The 20,373-nt window shown below is 38.6% G+C and overlaps 1 protein-coding gene across 5 annotated transcripts in view; it reads right to left on the bottom strand.

Annotated features, from left to right (window-relative positions):
- Positions 1 to 558: 558 nt before the first annotated feature.
- The window catches only part of HTT (huntingtin), a 77,738-nt gene continuing 57,923 nt past the window's right edge, over positions 559 to 20,373 (bottom strand). For all 5 annotated transcript variants that reach the window (XM_027891430.1, XM_027891431.1, XM_027891432.1 and 2 more), the window contains 20 exons: positions 20,078 to 20,291; positions 19,733 to 19,878; positions 19,103 to 19,280; positions 18,715 to 18,810; positions 17,691 to 17,878; positions 16,381 to 16,507; positions 14,885 to 14,985; positions 14,251 to 14,405; positions 13,746 to 13,885; positions 13,489 to 13,571; positions 13,084 to 13,214; positions 12,774 to 12,903; positions 11,837 to 11,992; positions 10,142 to 10,332; positions 9,465 to 9,579; positions 9,030 to 9,243; positions 8,778 to 8,883; positions 7,266 to 7,428; positions 6,489 to 6,649; positions 559 to 5,564 (listed from right to left, as the gene is read on the bottom strand). In XM_027891430.1, the coding sequence (XP_027747231.1) occupies positions 5,351 to 5,564; positions 6,489 to 6,649; positions 7,266 to 7,428; positions 8,778 to 8,883; positions 9,030 to 9,243; positions 9,465 to 9,579; positions 10,142 to 10,332; positions 11,837 to 11,992; positions 12,774 to 12,903; positions 13,084 to 13,214; positions 13,489 to 13,571; positions 13,746 to 13,885; positions 14,251 to 14,405; positions 14,885 to 14,985; positions 16,381 to 16,507; positions 17,691 to 17,878; positions 18,715 to 18,810; positions 19,103 to 19,280; positions 19,733 to 19,878; positions 20,078 to 20,291 (3,009 nt within the window). In that variant the 3' untranslated portion in view covers positions 559 to 5,350. The remainder of the gene's footprint in view (positions 5,565 to 6,488; positions 6,650 to 7,265; positions 7,429 to 8,777; positions 8,884 to 9,029; positions 9,244 to 9,464; positions 9,580 to 10,141; positions 10,333 to 11,836; positions 11,993 to 12,773; positions 12,904 to 13,083; positions 13,215 to 13,488; positions 13,572 to 13,745; positions 13,886 to 14,250; positions 14,406 to 14,884; positions 14,986 to 16,380; positions 16,508 to 17,690; positions 17,879 to 18,714; positions 18,811 to 19,102; positions 19,281 to 19,732; positions 19,879 to 20,077; positions 20,292 to 20,373) is intronic.

The raw sequence follows: 20,373 nt of genomic DNA, 5'->3' as shown, positions 1-20,373 counted from the left end.
CTGCATTAAGCTACTACTTTAAACCTTATGCCAGAGTTTCCAGAGAACAGCCAAGTGCTGCAAAGTTAATCAAAACAAGATGTTTCTGAGCAGTTGAGTACTGCAAGAGATCCTCCAGTGTTCAGCAGCAAGACCACCCAGAAATTTCTTTTCAGCCGCAGCCGAACAGCTGGGGAACCAAGCTTCGGCAAGTTAAACCATTTCTTCTCCTGTGTAACATTATCCCTCCCCAGGACTGCTGCAGATAAATACACTCTCATTCACAAATACAGCTGTACACTTCAATTTTGCCTTTTCTGATCTCATTTCGAATCCCAGAGAAGTTTTGGCAAGCGTGACTATTAGATACAATTAAAAGCTCAACTGTGATAGTCCTTGGTTAATTGCAAAGAGCACTGTGACTGTGAAGTGTACCTATATTTGCAGGGAGTTCAAGTATTTCTGCATATCTTAACAATGCTCCTTATTTGATAGTAGCTGAAAAGAAGAGATACTGGGGAAAAAACTCCAGCAAGAATGCATCAAGACCTTTTTTTTAAATAACCAGAGAAAAATCACTTACAGTAATAGTTATATTTTATTTTTTCTTTTAGTTTCAATGTGCAGTATTTTCAGCATTTTTTTTTTTTTAAACTTAAACATACATCTAAAATTATATGCTTTCCTTTTCCTTAGAGTACAATTTCTTTTCAGGTTGGGGCTCCAAGCTTTTTTGCTCATCATTGCCCTCAAACTAAACCCCACCACAGGGTGCGTTACCTTATCCTTGTCAAGTTTATCCAACTTGCTGGTGTGGATACACGGACTGATGGGAATGAGAAGCTCACACAAAAATGCACATGACAAAAAGCAGCACATGCTTCACAAATGCTCTGCAGCATTTATACCCAATTACTTGAATACAGCTAAAACTTGGTATACAATAGAAGCTCTCCTGGGTATGACTGTGGGATTCTCAAGATTTTTAATGGATACTTAGCTAGCATGCACAAAGAGTTCACCCAAAATCTTAGTATTAGGTAAAATTAACATAATGAATTACCCCAAAATTTTGCTACATTGCTTACTCTAGTTTTTACAGCAGCTTGTTTTCACTTTAAAATACTTAAACTACCTAAAAACTAGCGAAGTACTTTGCTCTCTTATAACTTTCATCAGTTGTATCCTCATAACCAAAATTGTTTTAAAAGAGCAAAGCACCTACCATTGTCACTTTGTTGATTTCTACCTTCAGTAGAAATTTCAGTTGGGATTGTACATGAAAAAATTCTGATCTATGCAATGAACATACTCAATCAGTTCCCCATCTTCTCCCACCCTATCCCTTTCAACCACAGGGTAAGATCCTGAATGACTGAATTTCATTAAACTGCTTATTGCTATATTTATTGCTCATTATACCCTCAAATTTCTTTTATTTAGGAAGTTATAAATGCTTAGCCCTGACAGCTCCACAAAATCTTAAGACAAACGAGGTCTGCTGCTCTTGGAGAACTGTCTTTGCAGTGTTTTTGACACAACCTCCTTATCTGCTATATAGCTAACAGCCACTGAAAAAGAAGAATGGTGAGACAGAATGCTCTTAAGGCAAATCTACTAAATATCAACAAATTACTTTTAACCCAAAAGGTTCCACTTGTTCCCCCCTTCGTTTGATCTGAACCTGTTCACTCATTACTCAGTGCTTTCGGAATGCTGCTGGTGGTTTAAGAAACAAGCAATGTCCTGGTGCTGAGAAGGCATTCCTACCAAGGCAAAAGGAACACACAGTCATTTACCTGATGCTTTAGGCAAGAACTGACATCTGAGTATACACTTTAGAAAAGATTTAAATAAACTCACATTCCGTTTCAACTGGAAAAGAACATAAATAGTAAAGAAAACTTTGAATCCTGCAAATAAGAACTGGTTTACAATGGGTTGTAGTTTCCAACTCCTCACTCTTGCACCCAGTGCAAGGGAGGGGCATGCTGAAATGAAACACAAATTAAACTTTATTTAATGGGCCAGTGGGTAGCTGGCCCAAAAACTATTTATAACAAGTTGGTTGGCATATGGTGTTCTTAGAGGAGGGCCACGTTATAGATTTAGTAAAGAAGTTTCTTTGACAACTGAATTGTAAATGAAGTTTTAAACACTAATCTGTCTCAAGTGTGCTCCCTGTCCTGCCATACCTCTCATCTTGTAAGGCTGCAAAAAAAAAGCCAGTTTCACTGCAAAGCACATTAAAGATGCTCTTTGCTTTGTTTAGCCAGAATACCAAATGTATGTCTTAAGCCCAAACACAGCTCTACCCTGCTCTCAATGAAAAACTGAACAGCCGGATTTTCAAAATTAGCTTTCTGTCTACAGCGAGTTAAAAAGATTCTGTGAAATAAAATCTTGCGTTAAGTAAATCTCAAGGGACAAGCAATATTTTTATTTCCCTTTAAATGCAACATCGGTATCTCTGTGTGGCCACTGTTCTGCTGCTGCTGCCTCTATCACACACCTCTTGTCACTAAAAGCACACAGGAGTGATTCTGAATATGATTTCACTCCAAATGAAATGAGGGTGTGGCAAGCACGTCTGGGAAGTGGAGAGGGAAGTTTGCTGCAGTGAAATGTTAGAACTGAAGCACTACCAGAGTGTGTCTGCGCTCCAAGGAAGACCCTTAAGCTACACTCCCTTCAGGTCACAGAGAATCTCCCATCAGGAGGTGCCGCTCTTTAGACACTTAGGACACGTTACAGGAGGTGTATTTACTAAGACAAATCTCCAAGAGAGGTTAAAACAGATGAAGTCATAACTACCAGTGACTCTGTGTGAGGTTAGAACTGACTGCATCAGCTCTAGAGCTCGTCTTGAAACAGGTAATGCAAATATTTGCTCCCAGGCTGGCAATGGGCATTTGAGGAAAGGGAGTCTGCCACAACTAATGTTTGTCATCCAGCCATGCTGACTTCAGTGTATTTCTTCAGTGGTTGGAAAGATTCTATGGCAAGTGCCAAACTGGTTTGGAAAGTTTCATAAAGGGTCTAGCTCCCTGATCCCAAGGTAAAATAACCAGCTAGTCTGTGTTAATCATGAGGAGCTTAAAATTATGAAGAATTTAACAGTTTCGTAACACAACACATACTGTTATACGGTGAGAATATGACTAACTCGATGCTTAAAAAATATATTAAAATCTATTTTAAATTTTGGAAAATAGCTTACAAAAATATCTTCACTTAAACTATATATCATACAAAAACTGACTGGTGTGTGGGTTTACAGTACAAAATGATTACTGGTGGTTACAAAAGGGAAGCGTGATCTATACTACCCCTTAATGAAAACACAGGGCATTATATCTCACTGCCTGGAATTAGACTTCTATCAGAATTAAGATAATTTCCAATATAACTCAAAAACTTTCAAACAGTATCTATTTTATTAAACCTTTTTCTGAAATCCTGTTCAGTTTCTTTTAAAAATCACCACAGTGCTGTGGCCCAAGAAAGAAGAGTAACCCAACTAAGGGCAGAAATAATTGCTCTAGATAGTAAGATCTGTAGAGAGCTAAATACAGCAACATCTACAGTTGTTTCTACTGCCCACACTACCAATTTCCTCTACCAGTTTCTAAAAGGAAGTGACACCAGTGGACAATTCCTTTGTAATCAATTTATGGGCAGAAGCAACAATTTTTGGTCTAGATTGGAATTAGTTTAAATACATGGGTTTAATAAATACAAATATACACATCTGTATACATTAAATGTTGTCACGTGTATAATTTCAACATATACATTATATACAGAAATACATACAGTACATGCTCCTCCTGACAACACTATCTCATTTTTCCAAGTGTCACCAAAAGGTGTGATAAGGAAATGAAGAGAGGTTACATGTAGAATCTGACTGAGAATCAAAGTACCATTTCTCTATAATGAAAGAAAGACAACAAATACAACCAAAGACAAATGCTGTGCTAGATTTCCTCATGTAAAGCTTAGGAATCAATGGCATTTCCTGGGTGGTGAGTAAAAGCTAAATCTGGCCCTGGGTAGTGTCCTGAAAGTCATGGATATTTGTACTGTTTGTGTCTGACTAAAGCATTATGTATACAACAGGTAGGAAAAGAGGTTGTGTAATTTAACACTTCAGCCAGTCCCCAAGTAGACCACAGCAGCCTTTTGATTCTGAACTGCCACCAAAAATTTGTTTACATGAGAGTGGTTTGAATCCAGGTGACTCCATGTTAGGAAAGATCAAACAGTTGTTGACTACTGGGGAGCTTGCACCATTTTGTCTCTTAAAATGCTGTGCAGCAAATAAGAGCAGTTTCTTAAGTATCTAAAGTCTGATCCAGAGTAACTACTCCTCTTTTTTACCATTATGTCTCAAAATAAAAGAATTCAAAAGAAGCTATAGTAAAATGGATCACAAGAATGCCTCCTTAGTACAGTCTCTCCAGACAAATCGATCAACATATTCCAGTTTTAAAGCACTTGGAGAAAAAGTGAGATGCAAAACGATGTAATCTGTACATTAAGATGGATTTCCAAAAGGAACATGAATTCAAGCACAAGGAAAAAAAAATGAGGACAATACAGATGTCAAGACATTCAGTAGCATGGCTTCTGTTCATCTCCAAATACAGCACAGCTCATGCACCACACATCTTACAATTTTACATACTGTACATAATATAGAAATATTTAAGTTAAAATTTCTTTCACTGATATACCGTACTCAAATTTTAAATCCTGAGAAGAAAACAGAAAAATGTGTGGTTACGTATGTGCACTAGATCACCGACACATACACCACTGGGCATCAGAAAGTCCAGAGAGAGAAATCACATGCTGGAGGTGTAAATCATAAAAGCCATTTTCTCTTTTCCTTGTTTGGGAGAGACATGAGGAAACAATTTCTATTCTGTGCTACACAACAGTATATACAGGGACATAAAACTATCAAGGTTGGCAAATGGCTGCAGCACTACCAGTCTGTCCGTGTCTTACCGGCTGCACCACAGGGGCTTCAGCTGAACGCTGGAAGAACAGGAACACCAGTGACCTTGCATGTGGTACTTGCTCGCTTTTACATCTACTACGTGTGCCTCAGGTTAGTCCCAAACACCACTTGAAAAGCACTGACATACTTCTTCCCGCTCACAGGTGCCCGGTGTCAACGGGAACTACGCTAGACTTCCCAGGTGATTCCCAGTGCTGCAGAGCACTTGTCCATGCGTGCTGGAAGTAAAAGTGACAGGTCCGTACGTATCACAAACGCAACCCCGGATATTTTCTTGATCTTGCATTCCCCGTAGTTCATATTCCAACACTAGTCATGCAGTTCCACTACACATCAGGGTGTTCAACATGCTGTGACCTTGTGGACGTTTTGCAAACAAGTTAGTAGGCGGTGATATGGGGTTCCTGGAGATGCCACCACCTCAAACACCGACTGAAAGGCCCTCCGGTCTAATTCTTCATCTATCTGATGTCGGTAGAAGTCTATGGCCACCAAACAGAAGATGTTAACATCCACTTGCTCTGATTTTCCCATTCTGCTGATAATATGTGGAAGACTGACATAGAAGTTAAGGTCATAATATGACAGAGGTTGCTCATCTTTTGGTGTAGCAGTTTTAAACACTGTTCTGCAATAAAATGGTTTATTTTTGAGTACACCAACGATGTTCAAGTGCAAAAGTACTGTCATCTAGCAATTCAACTGCTACCACATAAATCCAATTTCTTCATTAACGTCATGCGACTTCTAATCCCCAGAACTTCATTTCAATCTAGCGGTAGTTTTCTTTATCCATTGGAGCAAACAATGCAATCAGCCACTGCTGAGAGCCAAAGAGCACTGGTGAGATTGAGAGTCATTAGGAAGTTTCAAACATGACAAATGGCCACTTTTTCATCTGGTCACAAAACACAACAGTTATTTTTCTGTTTGGTTGAGGGGTTTGTTTGTTTTTAAATAAACCCAGCACTAATACCCCCTATGCATGTCTTTTGGCTGTTCCAATTTATTTTGGCCAATGCTCACTCTTACTGCAGTGCACAGCCAGGGGGACACTTGCAAAATACAGTTTGTATACAGAGGATAATTTTCTTGAGTTTGAGTTTGCTTTTTTTCCTTTTTTTTAACATATATTTTATCTTGCAGAATGAATATAAAGCAACGCTTTTAAAGGTCACAGCAGTGCTATCTCAGTGAAGTTTTTAAAAAGTCCTTCAAAGTAAGGACTTTCCCAATCATCTTGCACAGTCACAAGAAAGATCTTAAAGCAGCAGCTTTAGATAACTTTGTTCTCCTAATCTCTTTAGAGGTTTCCTTTTTTCCCTTCATACCTGAGGTACCAACAGCACAAAGCAATATACACCACTAACTGCAGTAAAACTGCCTTTTAGTGTATTCTTATCTTTCAAGGCTATCAATGTGCTTTACAGAATCACCATAATTAGCCAGAAATGGCACACTTTCAGTCTTTTTAGGATACATTGCTGAAATCCATTGGCTGGTGGAAGCACTGACAAAAAAACAGGAAAGACTCCACATTGCCATGGCCACAGGTGTTCTTTGTGTGAAGTTGGAGAGAGAGAGCATCACCCAGTCACGGACCATTGAGGACTGTCCAGTGCTATGCAGTGTCTGGAATACCTGCAAAATATTATATACAGGAATAAAGTCATGGGAAAAAGCTTAGTTTCTTTTGTAAAGGTTCTCTCCAGCAACAAAGCTCTTGAGGTTCACAAAAAAGATTCCTGGAGGCAACACTGAGTCTAAAGAATTAGTGAACTGCACTCATGACACATGTGCCAGACTGAAGTAATCATTGAGAAGTGCAAGACTTGCCTGGTGCTGTTTTTACAGCTCAAATGTGGTTAACACATGCACTCTCCAGTGATGCACAAGTCCAGTAAGTGCTGAAGAGCAAAACACACAGAAGCCCAACTGAGCCCACACTACTGGGTTCACAGATGACCTGGGATGGATCCCTCAGATCTTCAGTCTGATCAGAAATACTAATTTGCTCTTTATTTGCTCACTATCAATGACTGAACTGTATTGCTGTGAGCTTTGGCTTCCAGGTGACGTGGGTATTTTAGCCCTCCATGCTGCCTGGAAGACAAAGCTTACAGATGTACAGCTCAATCACTGAAACTGGTTTGTTAGATTTCATTAACAAAATTGGTATCTGCCCCTTAGACTGAACTGTCAGTTATCTGAAATCTTCTAAAACATTTAAGAAGAAAAGCAAATGTATCAATCCTACCTTATAAACTACTGTTGCCATGAATTGTGGGTATGGCTGTTGATTGGATAGAAATTCTCCAATAACTTTATTCATTACATCTTGCGGGGGGAAAAAGTCATCAAGGAACTGTGGAAGTATCCGAGCCACTACTCTAGCTTCAAAAGGAAATCCCTTCCTGATCCTGAAAATAATAAAAAGAAAATATTTTATGATTGAATTCCAGTACATACCTTGTTCCATTCCAGTTTAATTGGAAACAGAAAGAACATTTTACTTGCATCTCTAGTTAGGCAAGTTCTCAACACTGATGGGGCCAAATCTTCACGTAATCTTAGTCTACTCAAAGAGGTCTGTCAAAGCTGTCAGAAGTTGTTACAGGTATGTTCTTCCCCCTACACTCCCTGCCCTTCTTTTTTAAATGGTCACATTTTTTGAAGGTCTGAAATAGCATGAGAGGTGAGACTTACCAATAGAAATGCTGAGAAAACCAATCAAGTACAAAAAAGGATAGAGAGATCACTACCCCTAGTTATCAGAGAAAAGACCACTTATAAGCAGAACAGTAATTTCCACTCATAACATCTTTGCATTTTTTATTCAAGGTCAGAATGACCAATACACCAAACAAGAAAAGCAAGCTGTGCTGCTCTATAAAGAGGGGAAAAGCTACTCCAACTTACAGACAATTTTGCTTAAATAACACTGATTGGAAAGCCTTCCTAATCAAGGCTGCATCTGTTGATATGTCAAGATTAAGTTACCATCATGTGATTCTTCTCTACAAAAGTTAGTTTCTGCTTGTAGTATTCACATTTGGTTTGCTACCTCTTCAGAGTAATATTTTCAAAGGCACTCAAGCACTGCTCTAGTTCTGTTCTCCCTGAGTGCAGAAGCGAAACCCCCATCCAGTTTTATGGAAAAACCACTGAACACTTGAAAAAATGTAAACCATTACCCACAAACTACTACACAAAATCTAACATGCTATACTCACTTAAGACAGCTTGAGATTGTCAGATCAAAACAGGGGTTTTGAAATGTTTCCATTAATGAGTTCCATGTGAATACAGAAGTTTTACTGTACCCTTCCACTGCAATTACTTAACAGCCTTGGAAAGAGCAACCCCTGGGTGGGGGAAGGGGAAAAATGTTTTAAACTCAGGGTGGTTTGAACGATTATTTCCTGTAAACTGGATTTATATCCTTGATTATGTAGAAGACATCCTGAAAAGCACTTAAGAGTTTGACCTGAAGGGAGCTGAAAACACATTTATGAAGTATTATGGTTTGTGCAACACAGAGTATCAGTCAGGACATGTCTGTTTTTCATTTACATTCCTGTACATTTGTGCTGCCTTCAGCAATTCCATCAGTGTTACTGTGTATACCGGGAGTGTAACTGTTGGGCAATAGTAAGTAGAGAAACATCATTAATTAAATATGAGAACTGTCAAATAGAGAAGTGACCACACAGTGATGAACAGAATCATTTCCCTCCCAGTGCCCCACTTACATGTTTTATCCTCTTACCTATCAAAGAGGACAGACACTCGTTCCATAGCTACGATCACAGATTCACTGTCAGGAGCACCAGGATTTGCATCTGTCATACGACTGGGGCTGATTTTTTCCTTTCCTAAACCAAAACAATTTGTTACAATTTCACTGTGAATGTTAAAATAAGATCTTTTTTTTGCTCCTGGTAACAACAATAAATTCAAACAATTAGCACTGTTAGTAAGGCAGCCTCTCAGCACATCAAAGGTATGAAAAAGTGACTACCTGTGTACATGCAAGTCAGCATCAACCCAAGGGCTGCCATTGCTCTGTGGGGGCTCTGCACATTCACCCTGTCAACGCTCAGTTTAACCAGTGATTCACTATCCAGCCTAGAAAGTTGCTCTGAAAGGAGGAGTCGTTCTAATCCTCTCAGGACACAGTGGTAAATGATGGATGGTGTTGCTTCATCACTTCCAGACACCATGACTCCACACATCTGAAATAAAGCAAAAACACAACTGCCTGGTTTTGAGGTGGATTTAGGTCATCTTCTAGCACCATACCACAGCAACCAGGATGGAATGGCATCAGGTATAGTGAAGAACTGATGAAGGTAAGCCCAAAAGCACACCTACACCACAGTAATCAAGTTAAAAGACTGCTAAATGGTGATCCCAGGTTACATGACCACCTGTGATGGGAGGCACCCCAACATACCTGGATAATTCCTGCAGAGAATTCAGGCCCTACATCAAGTGGGTAATTCTCGATCAAATAGAAAGCAGCTGCACACATTACCAGGATGTGCTGTTGGTTATGGATATTCACACAACTGTAAATAAGCAAAAACACCAGTGGTCACATCGAAGTTGCCTAGGTCACAAAGAAAGACACTATAAACAACTCCTAGAAACACAGAGTATTTTTGCACATTAAATTGATGCAATTTTTAAAATCCCAAAAAGTATCACCAAGACGCTGTAAGACGGCACAGCTTATCGTGAAAATCCAGTGCAATGCAAGAAATTGTCAGGCCATATTGTCAGGCCATATAATCTGAAGTTATCATTGCCTGACTTGTTTAGGAGAAATAAACTTCATTACTGATCCTGCAAGTCTTATTCTATGACTATGCCTTCTGACAGAAAAATGAGATTTAAGGAGCACAATTTACCAAAGAGACAAAAGCCTGAACTGTGTTTTCTCACCCTCAAGTATCATTTTGCTCTGTAAATTAAATGCAAAATTGGATGTTATTTTCAAAGAAAATGCCAAAACCTGCTTGACACAACAGCCTGCTCTAAAATGTACTGACAACTGCAAACAGAGAGCTCTTTTCGTCACACAAACATGCAACAGTTTGGAGCCAGGGGGGAAGGGGGAAAGAGTCTTACTGTGCTACTCCTCTCAAATTGGAGAGCAGATACTCGCTGATAATTGGAATGAGTTGCTTTGCTGTCTCATCAAGCAAGTCACACTCGAGGATATAAAGAATTCCATGCAGAGCTCCAATCCGACTTGGCATATGGGTGCTTCTTAGGGTTGATTCCAGCAGTCGACTTACTGGTTCAGCCACAGCTTTATCCTAACACGGCCAACAAGAGTATTCATTAGGAGTCAACACTGGTTCAAAATACTAGCAAGTCCTGCCATTTGGAAATAACTTGGAACAAATTAAAGGGCAAAAAATAGGGCACTACTTTGAATCAAATGTCACAAGACGAATGCAATCAGTTAAGAGATGATTTGCGTAGATTAACTAGTTAATTGATGTTACTTTGTGAGTTGTTTCTTGAACACTTCCAGGGACGGTGACTCCACCACTTGCATTCCAACGCTTGACAACCCTTTCAGTGAAGAAATTCTTCCCAACAGCCTAAGCCCAATCTAAACCTCTCCTGGACATGGTTTAGTGATGGACTCGGCAGTGTCAGCAGTTGGACTCAATGATCTTCAGGGTCTTTTCCAACCTAAATGATTCTACAATTCTATGTCTTGTATGCAAACAGCAAGCTGGTATCAGATGTTTCACTCCCTGTTATTAAATTACAACAACTTACTGGAATGTGAAAAATCTATTCTAAACTGTTAGGTTTTGAAAAGTCTTTTTCTTACAATCTAAGTATTTAGTAGAAATTATTTTATTCACCTTGTCCCTGTATTCATGAATTATCTAAGATACAGGACACTTTTACAGTGTGTGCTCTTTTGTTGCTCTTTTTAAGTGGATTTTCTACATAACTGAACACAGGACAAGTAACTCCTGATGGAATTAACTGGGGGCTTTTTTATTCCTACTAAGCTGTTACATTCAGCTTTTTGCTTGTAAGAAGGTGCTATTAGTTCACTGAGTGGGAAATTACAGCCTAGTCAGAATAAGCTGATCTCTAAAACTTTCTGTATGATTGCCATCACTTTCACAGCCTTCCCTTGAGCAGTTGCTGCTATAATACCTTCTGGAAGCCCTACTCCAAAAGTCTTTCCAAACTTCTCTCATCACTACCACCCAAATAGCTTTGTATTAGTCTCAGAGTTTCTAGAAATGCCAATTTCTTCCAAAAGAATTTGCAATTATTTTTCCTAAATAATTCCACTCTGAAATGTCCATTGGAAAGTACTTCTGGTCTACACATTTAAAAACAGAATGACGCAATGTAGGGAAGAGTGAGGGAAAGAAAAGGGATATCTGACTATGATTAAATGCACTGTCCCAGCCTCCCATGAGATTACAGCCATTCACCTGCAACACAAAGCTAGCAAAAAATGTTCCAAAAGTCCTCATTTCTGGCCTGAAATGTGACAAAGGAGGAGTCCAGGGCAAAGGCAAAACTGAACTGAGACAAACCAAAATGCACATTAAATTGGGCTCAAACCTCAGAAAAATCTCAAGCCAAACTCCCTTTCTTTTTGCAGTCTCTGAAAGCCCAGAATAATTATCCTATTACCTCTGACAGCCATGCAGATCAGCTAAGGGGTATTCTTAGAGACAAACCACTCTTACCAAGCAGACCAGACTTTGCAGCAGAAGCTAAGGATGAGTTACCCACACACTCAGGAATTTGCAATAAACTTTCATGAGAACTTCTTACCATTCCCAGGACAGCAGCAGCTTTACAGGTAGCTGGTATCAAATACTGTACAAGAATCTCATCTTCTGAGGGATGCACCTTTCTCAGCTCTGTCAGTGTTGTATACATCATCTCAAACTGATTCCTTTCTGTAAACAAGTCTGATACTGCCAGAAGCTGTACAGAAATTAAAACAGAATATAAAAAAGCTCATTAGCAGACAGCCAAAAATTGACTCTCCCTTCTGTTATAATTGCAAGCAAAAGATTCCTAGATTTATCTATTAAATGTGTAAATATTTACTCAAGTGTCTGAAATAACTATCAACTGCTGTTGTGCAGAATTAATTCCACTATTCATCTTGGACAACAATTGCTTCCAAATTGTCCCTTTTTTTCCAAAAGGTTTACAAAATCAAATCCACTAAGTAATTCTGGGAAATAAACAAACATTGTCATTTACAATGTACTAAACCACTCCAAAACACTCACTACATACTTTTCTGGCAAGGACAGTTTCATTTTAAGTCTTTTATGATAGTGAATAATGGCTATCAAGACACATTCCACACCTGTGTTCTTCAGTTTTGCTTTTACACTTCAATAGTTTAATTCCACAACACGCTATTGTTTCATCTTCACTGTCTTACAAATGGATAGGATAAGCAAATCTTGTTTTAGCAAGCAGTCAAGTAAAATACTGATTATCATTAAATAAAAACAAAGTATCTGTAATGTAGCAGCAGAAGATGCAATCCAGGTGCTTATAGAGCTTAAATCAGTATAATGTTGTATTTGCTCAAGTTATATTTCTGTACAGTCCATACAATAGCACTGCAGGAAAATTCAGTGTGTGTGAATGTGTCCAAACGTTAAAAGATGCTTTATAAAAGCTGCTTAGCTCCAAATACTCGGTAACATATACTCAATTATGACTCTGAATAATAATTTAGACTTACTGATCGCACCACTTCACTGATCAAAATGACTGGTGTTCTCTTGCTAGGGTTTGATGGCAATATCCACTGACTGTACAGCTCAAGCAAGAACTGAGAACAAGAATGGATATCAACACCAGCCCGGTGCTTCCTGCAGGGCACAATAAACAAGTGTTAAAATGGCTATTCTTAGGTCCTGCTAAAATACTTGAATCGAACAGTTATTTACCAGCATCCAATTTATAAACCCAGCTTAGTGAACTCAACATGAAGAGATAAAAGATTACTAATATGTCAAAGGAAAGAAAAGACAAGAAAAAAAATAAGACACCTGGTGTTTATAGGAGAGGTTGGTGGAGAGGATGGAGCAGGTACATCATTCTCATCTTCTTCATCCTCACCCCACTCTTCTTCTCTCAGTGGAGTGATGTTATTTCCCAACCATATGGAGTGTATAGAGACCTTGCAACATAAACAAAAGAGAAAAACAAATAACAAAGAAGCACATTTAACACCCCCATAGTTAGAGCAGAAAAATCTTAGAAGCCCAGTACATTTTTCCTTTAAACGACAAGCAACACACAGTATTCTAGTTGAGAAGAGACACCCACTTATGATCTACCTACCCTGCATCACTCAGAGCTTTTAGTTTCTATCTGACATTAAACAATACCTCAATTTTTGACAAACTGGAAGAAATATAATAGTCAAGTTCAAAGCTGAGCTTTTAACAAACCTGTCCCAGTTTATAATCCATATCTCCTATTTCTCGTTCAGTATTGATCTGCAGTAAGAGCTTTTCGTGGCTGATAAGAGCACCTATAAAAAAACACAAGATGAATTCTTTTAGAAGTGCATAACAAAGCAGATGTGAAAATGGCTTCATTTCCTGCAAACTGGATTTCAAATAAATTTTCCTAAAAGTGTCTTTTCCACTTCTTATATGAAAAAGAAATTCACTCTTCCCTTTGCCCCCCCCACACAAGAACTTACCTGTAGTAGCAGGAGAAAGTGATGGAACAGGGTCCCAAGCTTGGTATAAGTGATGAGTAGCAATATTATCTCTCTTGGATACCATTGCTTGGATTTCCTGTTCAACAATTCCCCTGATAACACTTAGCTTCCTCCCAAACCTGAAAGGCCAACAGAAATCCATTTAAGCAGATTTTTCCTTTAACTTTTTTGTGCAAGTCTGAGTGCCTTACTCTGCAACGTTATGTGCCTGTGCTTTTTTCCCTTATCAGGGATGCTAAAACTGAAAAGTGTGGAGAAATGCATTCTGCACACTGTTTGCTAGATTTTAATGAGAAATTATCTTTTTCAGATAGTCTTTTAACTCAGCAGGTTCTCCATGCTAAATTCTATGTGAACAGATCCATCTCTATATACTCTTGCTTAGAAAATAGAGTATACATATTTTTGCTACAGCTTGACTAAGCAGTTGTAATTATGTATTAATCACATATTTTATGCATTTGAAAACAAGCAAAAAGCAAACCTTGTGTCCAGAGCTTTTAAAGATTTGTTGCGGGGCTGCTGTTCCAAACAACTGACTGCTGGATTGCCTGCAACAGGAATCGTCATCGCACTCAGCACCAGGGAGGTTATGGCTTGTACTGCAAGAACATTGATTTGGGTCCTCTCTGTATCTTCCTGTAAAATGAACTCATTGTGATTTGAGTTGGAAAAAAAGCCAAAAAAAACCTCCAAACCCTGAAAGCCCTAAATATCAGTGTCACCTTTCACTCAATTAGCATTACTAAGCCTGACAGCCAGTCTTCTTCCCATCCAGAAATCCAGCTGACATAAACAGTGCACACAAAGCAGCATCACATCCTTGCATCTCATCAGCCACTCTGCATGCATCCTGTCTTATCCCAAAGGCATTAAAACCTCCAGATGTCCATTTTGGAACTTGTCAAGTGTTTAGCTTCTTTCTTTGCAGCTACCCATTAGTTACTTGGTTAAACAAAGCATCAGACCACAAGAGAGACCGTAAGATGGTAAGAAATGTTCAACTTAAAAAACCCCTACAACAACCTCCTTTCAAGTAGTCATGGAGAGCATTGAGGTTCCCCCTCCTCCACACTAACACTCAAATTTAATTTGAAAAACTCAGTGGATGACATTACCTCTTGCTGGTTCTCCTCTTGGTCCATTACGATAGGCTGAGTTACAAGCACACCAAGCAAAGTAGCCCAAGTCTCTTCAAACTGAGTGCGGCTGATCCATCCTATGGAAACACCCAGAGATGGCCATTTTTGTCAGTACAAATGTAAATGTGGAATGAAAAAGGTGCTACATCATTTCCATAGGTTTAGTTTGATACCATTTCCTACTGGATTTGGCGTTTTTGCAATGGGACAGGTTCCCCAGGGCAGTGGTCACAGCACCCAGCCTGACAGAGTTCAAGAAGTGTTTGGAATTGCTCTCAGGCACATGGTTGGATTCTTGGGAATGGCCCTGTGCCAGGATAAGAGTTTGGATTTGATGATCCTTGTGGGTCCCTTCCAACTCAGAATATCCTGTGATTCTGTGTAATCACTACAGCTGAGATGTAAACTGTTCTACTTTTGGAAGTGATCAACTCCTTAGAAGGGAGTTCTGCACATTATTATTATTATTATTATTTAAAAGGTCTTGTTCAGGTAATTGTTTATAGACATTTAAATATTACTTTGATTGTTTAATTTTCAAAGCATTGAGATCTATTAGGTTTTCACAACACAAAAAATAAGTCAGAAACGTGGCCAATTCTCACAGAAAACAAAGCCATGGAGAAACCCCTAACAATCCAAGGAATCTTCATGCCCTAAAAGCAAAATGACCAAGTTGCCTAGAAACAGTCCATTAAAATTCAAGCACTTTTTAAAGTTTTCCCAATCATACTTTTACCTATAAAAGACTGCAGAGGATTCCTGAATAATACCTTGCAGTTCATAGCAGTGATATCTATACAGAATCAAAAATGAGAATGGTATCTTAGACACTGTAGTGATCAAAGTGCTACACCCCAAGTCATTAAAATATTAACCCATAGACTGGGGGGAAGGATGAATAGAAAGACCCTATTTGTGGCTTTTGCAACCACAAAGACTTTCTGAAAGCATATGGAAAATTTGATGCATTACCCTTGACAGTCCCATCTGTTGACAAAGGCTTGAACTTTTAAGCCATACTGCTCTTGTTCAGCAAACCTCAACATATCCAGAAGCTTTCAAGTGACATCACCTCATTTTAAATGTTGAGAGTTTGGCACTAAGTTCCATTTATATACTAAATTCTATTTATATTAATGGAAAAAATGTGGAGGGAAGAAAAATGGTCTCAAACATACTATCAAGTGTATGCTCGAGAAAGCAAGTGGTCGTTCTGCAAGAGAACGTTAAAATTATCTCCCGAAGTTGGACTCGTTTTTGCCTTTATTTCTATAATTTATTCTCTGCATTGACCAAATTGTAAGAATTACTGCAGCACAATTACTAAACTGCTCTGAAATACAGTATATGTCTCCCACATAAGCAATAAAAGTACGCAAACAGCACTAGATACAGTTATTCAGGAGCTTCACAACGCAGGTAAATGCCCACTAAGAACCAAGTGTATTAATTTTTAATTTTGTGCATACCAAGTGTGTTAATGCGATAGATGAACTCCTTAAAGATTTCTTTTTCTTGAAGGAATTCTACTGGGATTTCAGGAAAAACTGTGCCAAAGTCACCTGCAGGCTTTGGTGACCAGCCTAGTTTCCACACCTAAAGAAATACAAGGAAAGTTTAATTATCCACACCAGATACAGTATTTACATGAGAGCTCTAAATATATAAGCACCATTCAAAAGCAACATGACATCGGTAAATAAAGTAATTCTCCAAATACAAAAAAAAGCTTTGAGAAAGTTTGAACATCTAACACAGCTTTTATACACTTTACACTGTATTTTTAATTTTAGGGGGGTTTTCAGCTTATTTCTCACAGTTAATTACCTACTCAGTCTTATGGCCTAAGCTGGGACATAAAAGTAATAAGCTCCTGTCACATATTTCAGTTTAGAATTTAAATGCCAGGTGACTCCTAGATTGTGCAGAAATTATGCTGGAAGGGAATTTGGGGAAAATACTACTGACACCTGAGAAAGCACAGACACCGGGTGCCCAGAGAGTGGGCAAAAAAGTCTCAATCAAAAAAAATATCTTTTGACATCCCTTCAGAAACAGAGAAAGGCCTGAGAAACGGCCTTGCACATATCAGGAAACATATCAGGAAAACCCCTTTTGCTCTACCTAATAAGCATGTTTCTGGTGAAGGTTTTGAAGTTTACTAAAACAAAGTCATTTCACAGTAATTTCACTAACAATACATGGAGGTGATCACAAGATGTTCTCAAACCCACATTACACAAGCCAAAAGACCCAAGATGAATTAGGAAAGAATGGTAATACCACTCAAAAGTATTTGCATGGAATACATGGTATAGTACCACACACAAATACCTGAATAAATTCAGACACCTCAGCACCACTGCATTATTGTGGTGCTTAGCACGACAGAAAATGCTGTGTGTTAAAGAAGGTATTAGTGTAGATTTTGCACTTCTTCCGGGTTAAGCAATCTCACCAAGCAGTATGAAATAAAAGCCCTAACAAAGCATCCTCTTCTTGCCCTTTCTTTCTTAATTACCAGCTAGGTACTTTTTCACCTAAGAAGGTAAGGAGCATCTACACTCCCTGCTAATCAAATCTGTGAACCCAATGTGAACTCTTATTTGACATTTTTATAACGTTGCTACTCAGTGTTCAAAAAGGCAAACTGGTTGGTCAAACTAACTTAAGGTTGAAGTCCTACTGATGCAGAACTTGAGATGTAGCACCAGGTTTGGTTTTCAAAAACTTTTTCAATACCTTTGAAAGTCCTGAAAACAAAGCACCATAAACATACCAAGGGAGGTACTCTGGTGTAACTGTTCACTAGAGGCAGCCTTGCTAAACTGATGATGATGTTCTTGAGGACAGGAGTAAGAAAGGCAGGGATACTGCTGTTTCTTTTGTGCCCCAGTGATAAGACAGTCTGCAAGCATTCCACCATCTCAGCTATCATTTCACACGCTGCAGTAATGTGCTTGGTTTCTTTGCAGGGAGAGAAAGAAGTTCAGTTTTATGAATCTATTCAAAAGACACATAATTCTTCTAAAAAGACAGAAAACCAAAGAATTCTTAACAAAAGAGTATGTCAACTAAAAAGAACAAAACCACAATCATGACACATGCAAAGGAATATTCGAGAATATTTCAGCCAGTTAATGAGTACTCCTATAACCCTCCCTGCAGTGGCCTGCACTGTTTGCCAGTCTCAGTGCTGGACATCACCAGCACCTGAGATCTGTCAGCAAGAACAGGCCACACTGAATAGAGCATTGGTGTGAATTTCAAACGACCAAAGTAATCTGTTTTATGAGAGAACAGACTCGTAGCTGGCTCTGTGTTAAACCTGAGAAGCAGGTAATTTGTCTAGATGGAAGTGCTATCTTACTGCAGCAGCACAGCTGGATATGGAGGACACTGCTGTCCCCACGCAGAGTACACCTGACCTTCACCTCAACATAGCTGCTCCCGTGCTGCAGAAGGGCAGATAATTAATATGCCATTCTTCAGAAGAAATATTAACAATTCTACCTCTCCCACATGAAATTTTAAAATCCCACAACACTTTAAAAGCCTCAGTCTGCAGTATGCAGCAGAGCTAACAATCCCCCAAAAGAAAAATATGCATTAATGCTTAACTTTCAGGAAAAAGCAACTGTACCTGTCAAAAATACATCAACCTATATTTAACAGACATTTACCAAATACAAGTAAGGTCTCTGATGAACTCTCACTGTTAACAATAATAGTAATGGAAAGGGTACCTTCAAATATTTCTTCAGTGAAAGTTTAAGGTAAAGTGGAGTTCACCATTTACTTACTTGGTACATTTGAATCAGCTTCACCATCACTTAGAGGTTTTGAAGTATTCTTCTTTCTTTCAGGACTAAGAAGTTGATTACCAGGTTCCACAGCAACTGAATTTGAGAAAAATATTTGAAAGATACAGCTATTGCATACTTCATATTGCCTTTTTCTAATCAACACCACATAGTAAGCAAATGTTTAACATATACCCAAGGCATCTGCCAAATTCAAAAGTAAAACACAAAATTTGAAACGAGAAATTAAAGTAGTAAAAAATAAATTTGTCAAACAGATAATTAATAAGGACTCAAAAGAAATATTCCAGATCCTCACCCAGCATTTGACAGTCATGACCGACAATTTATTAAAAAATTTTCTCCTGGTTGTTCAAACTTCACTCACCTGCTTCTATGATAAATCTAATGCAATTAATTAAGGAGCAAGCATATGTCACATGGGCTGCAGAAGACAGCAGGTTCCAGAGACCAGGCTGCTGTAGTGTCAGACAGCAACAATCCAGACCAGCCTGAAGATCTACACTTAATGGAATCTGGTCATGCATTAAATGCCATGATAGTGCCTGTGTAAAAAAAGAAGTTTCCCGTTAATAGCAAATTTTCACAACAGAATAACTTCTACCAAAGGCAATTTTTTTGTTAACTCAGCAAAATGTCAAGTTTTATTTGCAAATAGTATGCATTTTTTTCCACGAGAGAACAGAATTTAAGTACAAGACAATTATAACCATTTATATACTGTTTATTCAGTGTCCCAAATATCAGAGCACAGCCCATTCTCCCAAATGTCAAGATCATTCCATCAATCAATCAACCTCTCCTTGTAAAAAGCTGCTCTTGTCCCATAAGCCAAATGTGATTTACTAGCACAGGTCAAAACCCAGTGAAGACATTTCTACAGTTAAGACAAAAAAATTGCCCAGATCAAAGGTTACTCAGTGCTGATCAGTTTAAGACAAAGTCATTCCCTCTCCCAACACTTCATCACATCTTCAGTTATGCTGTAGTTTCTTACCTCTATTGACATCACTACGAATTTCAGGATATCATCCTCTTTGTCAGGAGGAACACGGAGACCAACTGGTAGTTTTGAGAGTAACAACAAATACTGAGCCAGTGCACGACAAAGTGTCATCATAGACTGATACATCCCCTCATCTCCTATAAAATAAGACTGGATGAAATCTAGCAGTTGGAATTTTTTCCCTTCAATAAATGCTTTTCAGAATTATTTCATAAGCGCTTTTATGCCAGATATCTTTGATATTTTTAAAGAGCAAGTTCATGTATTCACAACACATCAGTAAAGTATCTTTGCAGAAGAGAAAATAAACTTCAAAAAGACCATTATTTCTATTACCAAAGATATCACTTAGTTTTTTCCAGTAGGCTGCTGGCTCAGTTGGCAATAGTGGCTGAAAAACCTGGTGGTTGGCAGGGAGGTTTTGTACAGCAGAAGACACATGATCCAGAGTTACCCTCCGAGCTGTTTCAAAGAGGCTGCTCTTCTGGTCCCTTGAGATTTCATTCATGCCAAGGCTTAAACAAGGTGCTAACAAGCTGAGGTTGAATTCCTGAAATCAAAGAGTAAATAGGAAGAAATTGCTTTTAAAAAGAAACTAAGTATCTGATGGTACTATTCTGGTATACTAATAT

This window comes from Empidonax traillii, unplaced genomic scaffold (genome assembly GCF_003031625.1).
Source record: "Empidonax traillii isolate 1590-97213 ecotype Southwest subspecies unplaced genomic scaffold, ASM303162v1 scaffold321:size1084243, whole genome shotgun sequence".
NCBI classification, from domain to species: domain Eukaryota; kingdom Metazoa; phylum Chordata; class Aves; order Passeriformes; family Tyrannidae; genus Empidonax; species Empidonax traillii.
This window is presented reverse-complemented; position numbering and strand designations above follow the sequence as displayed.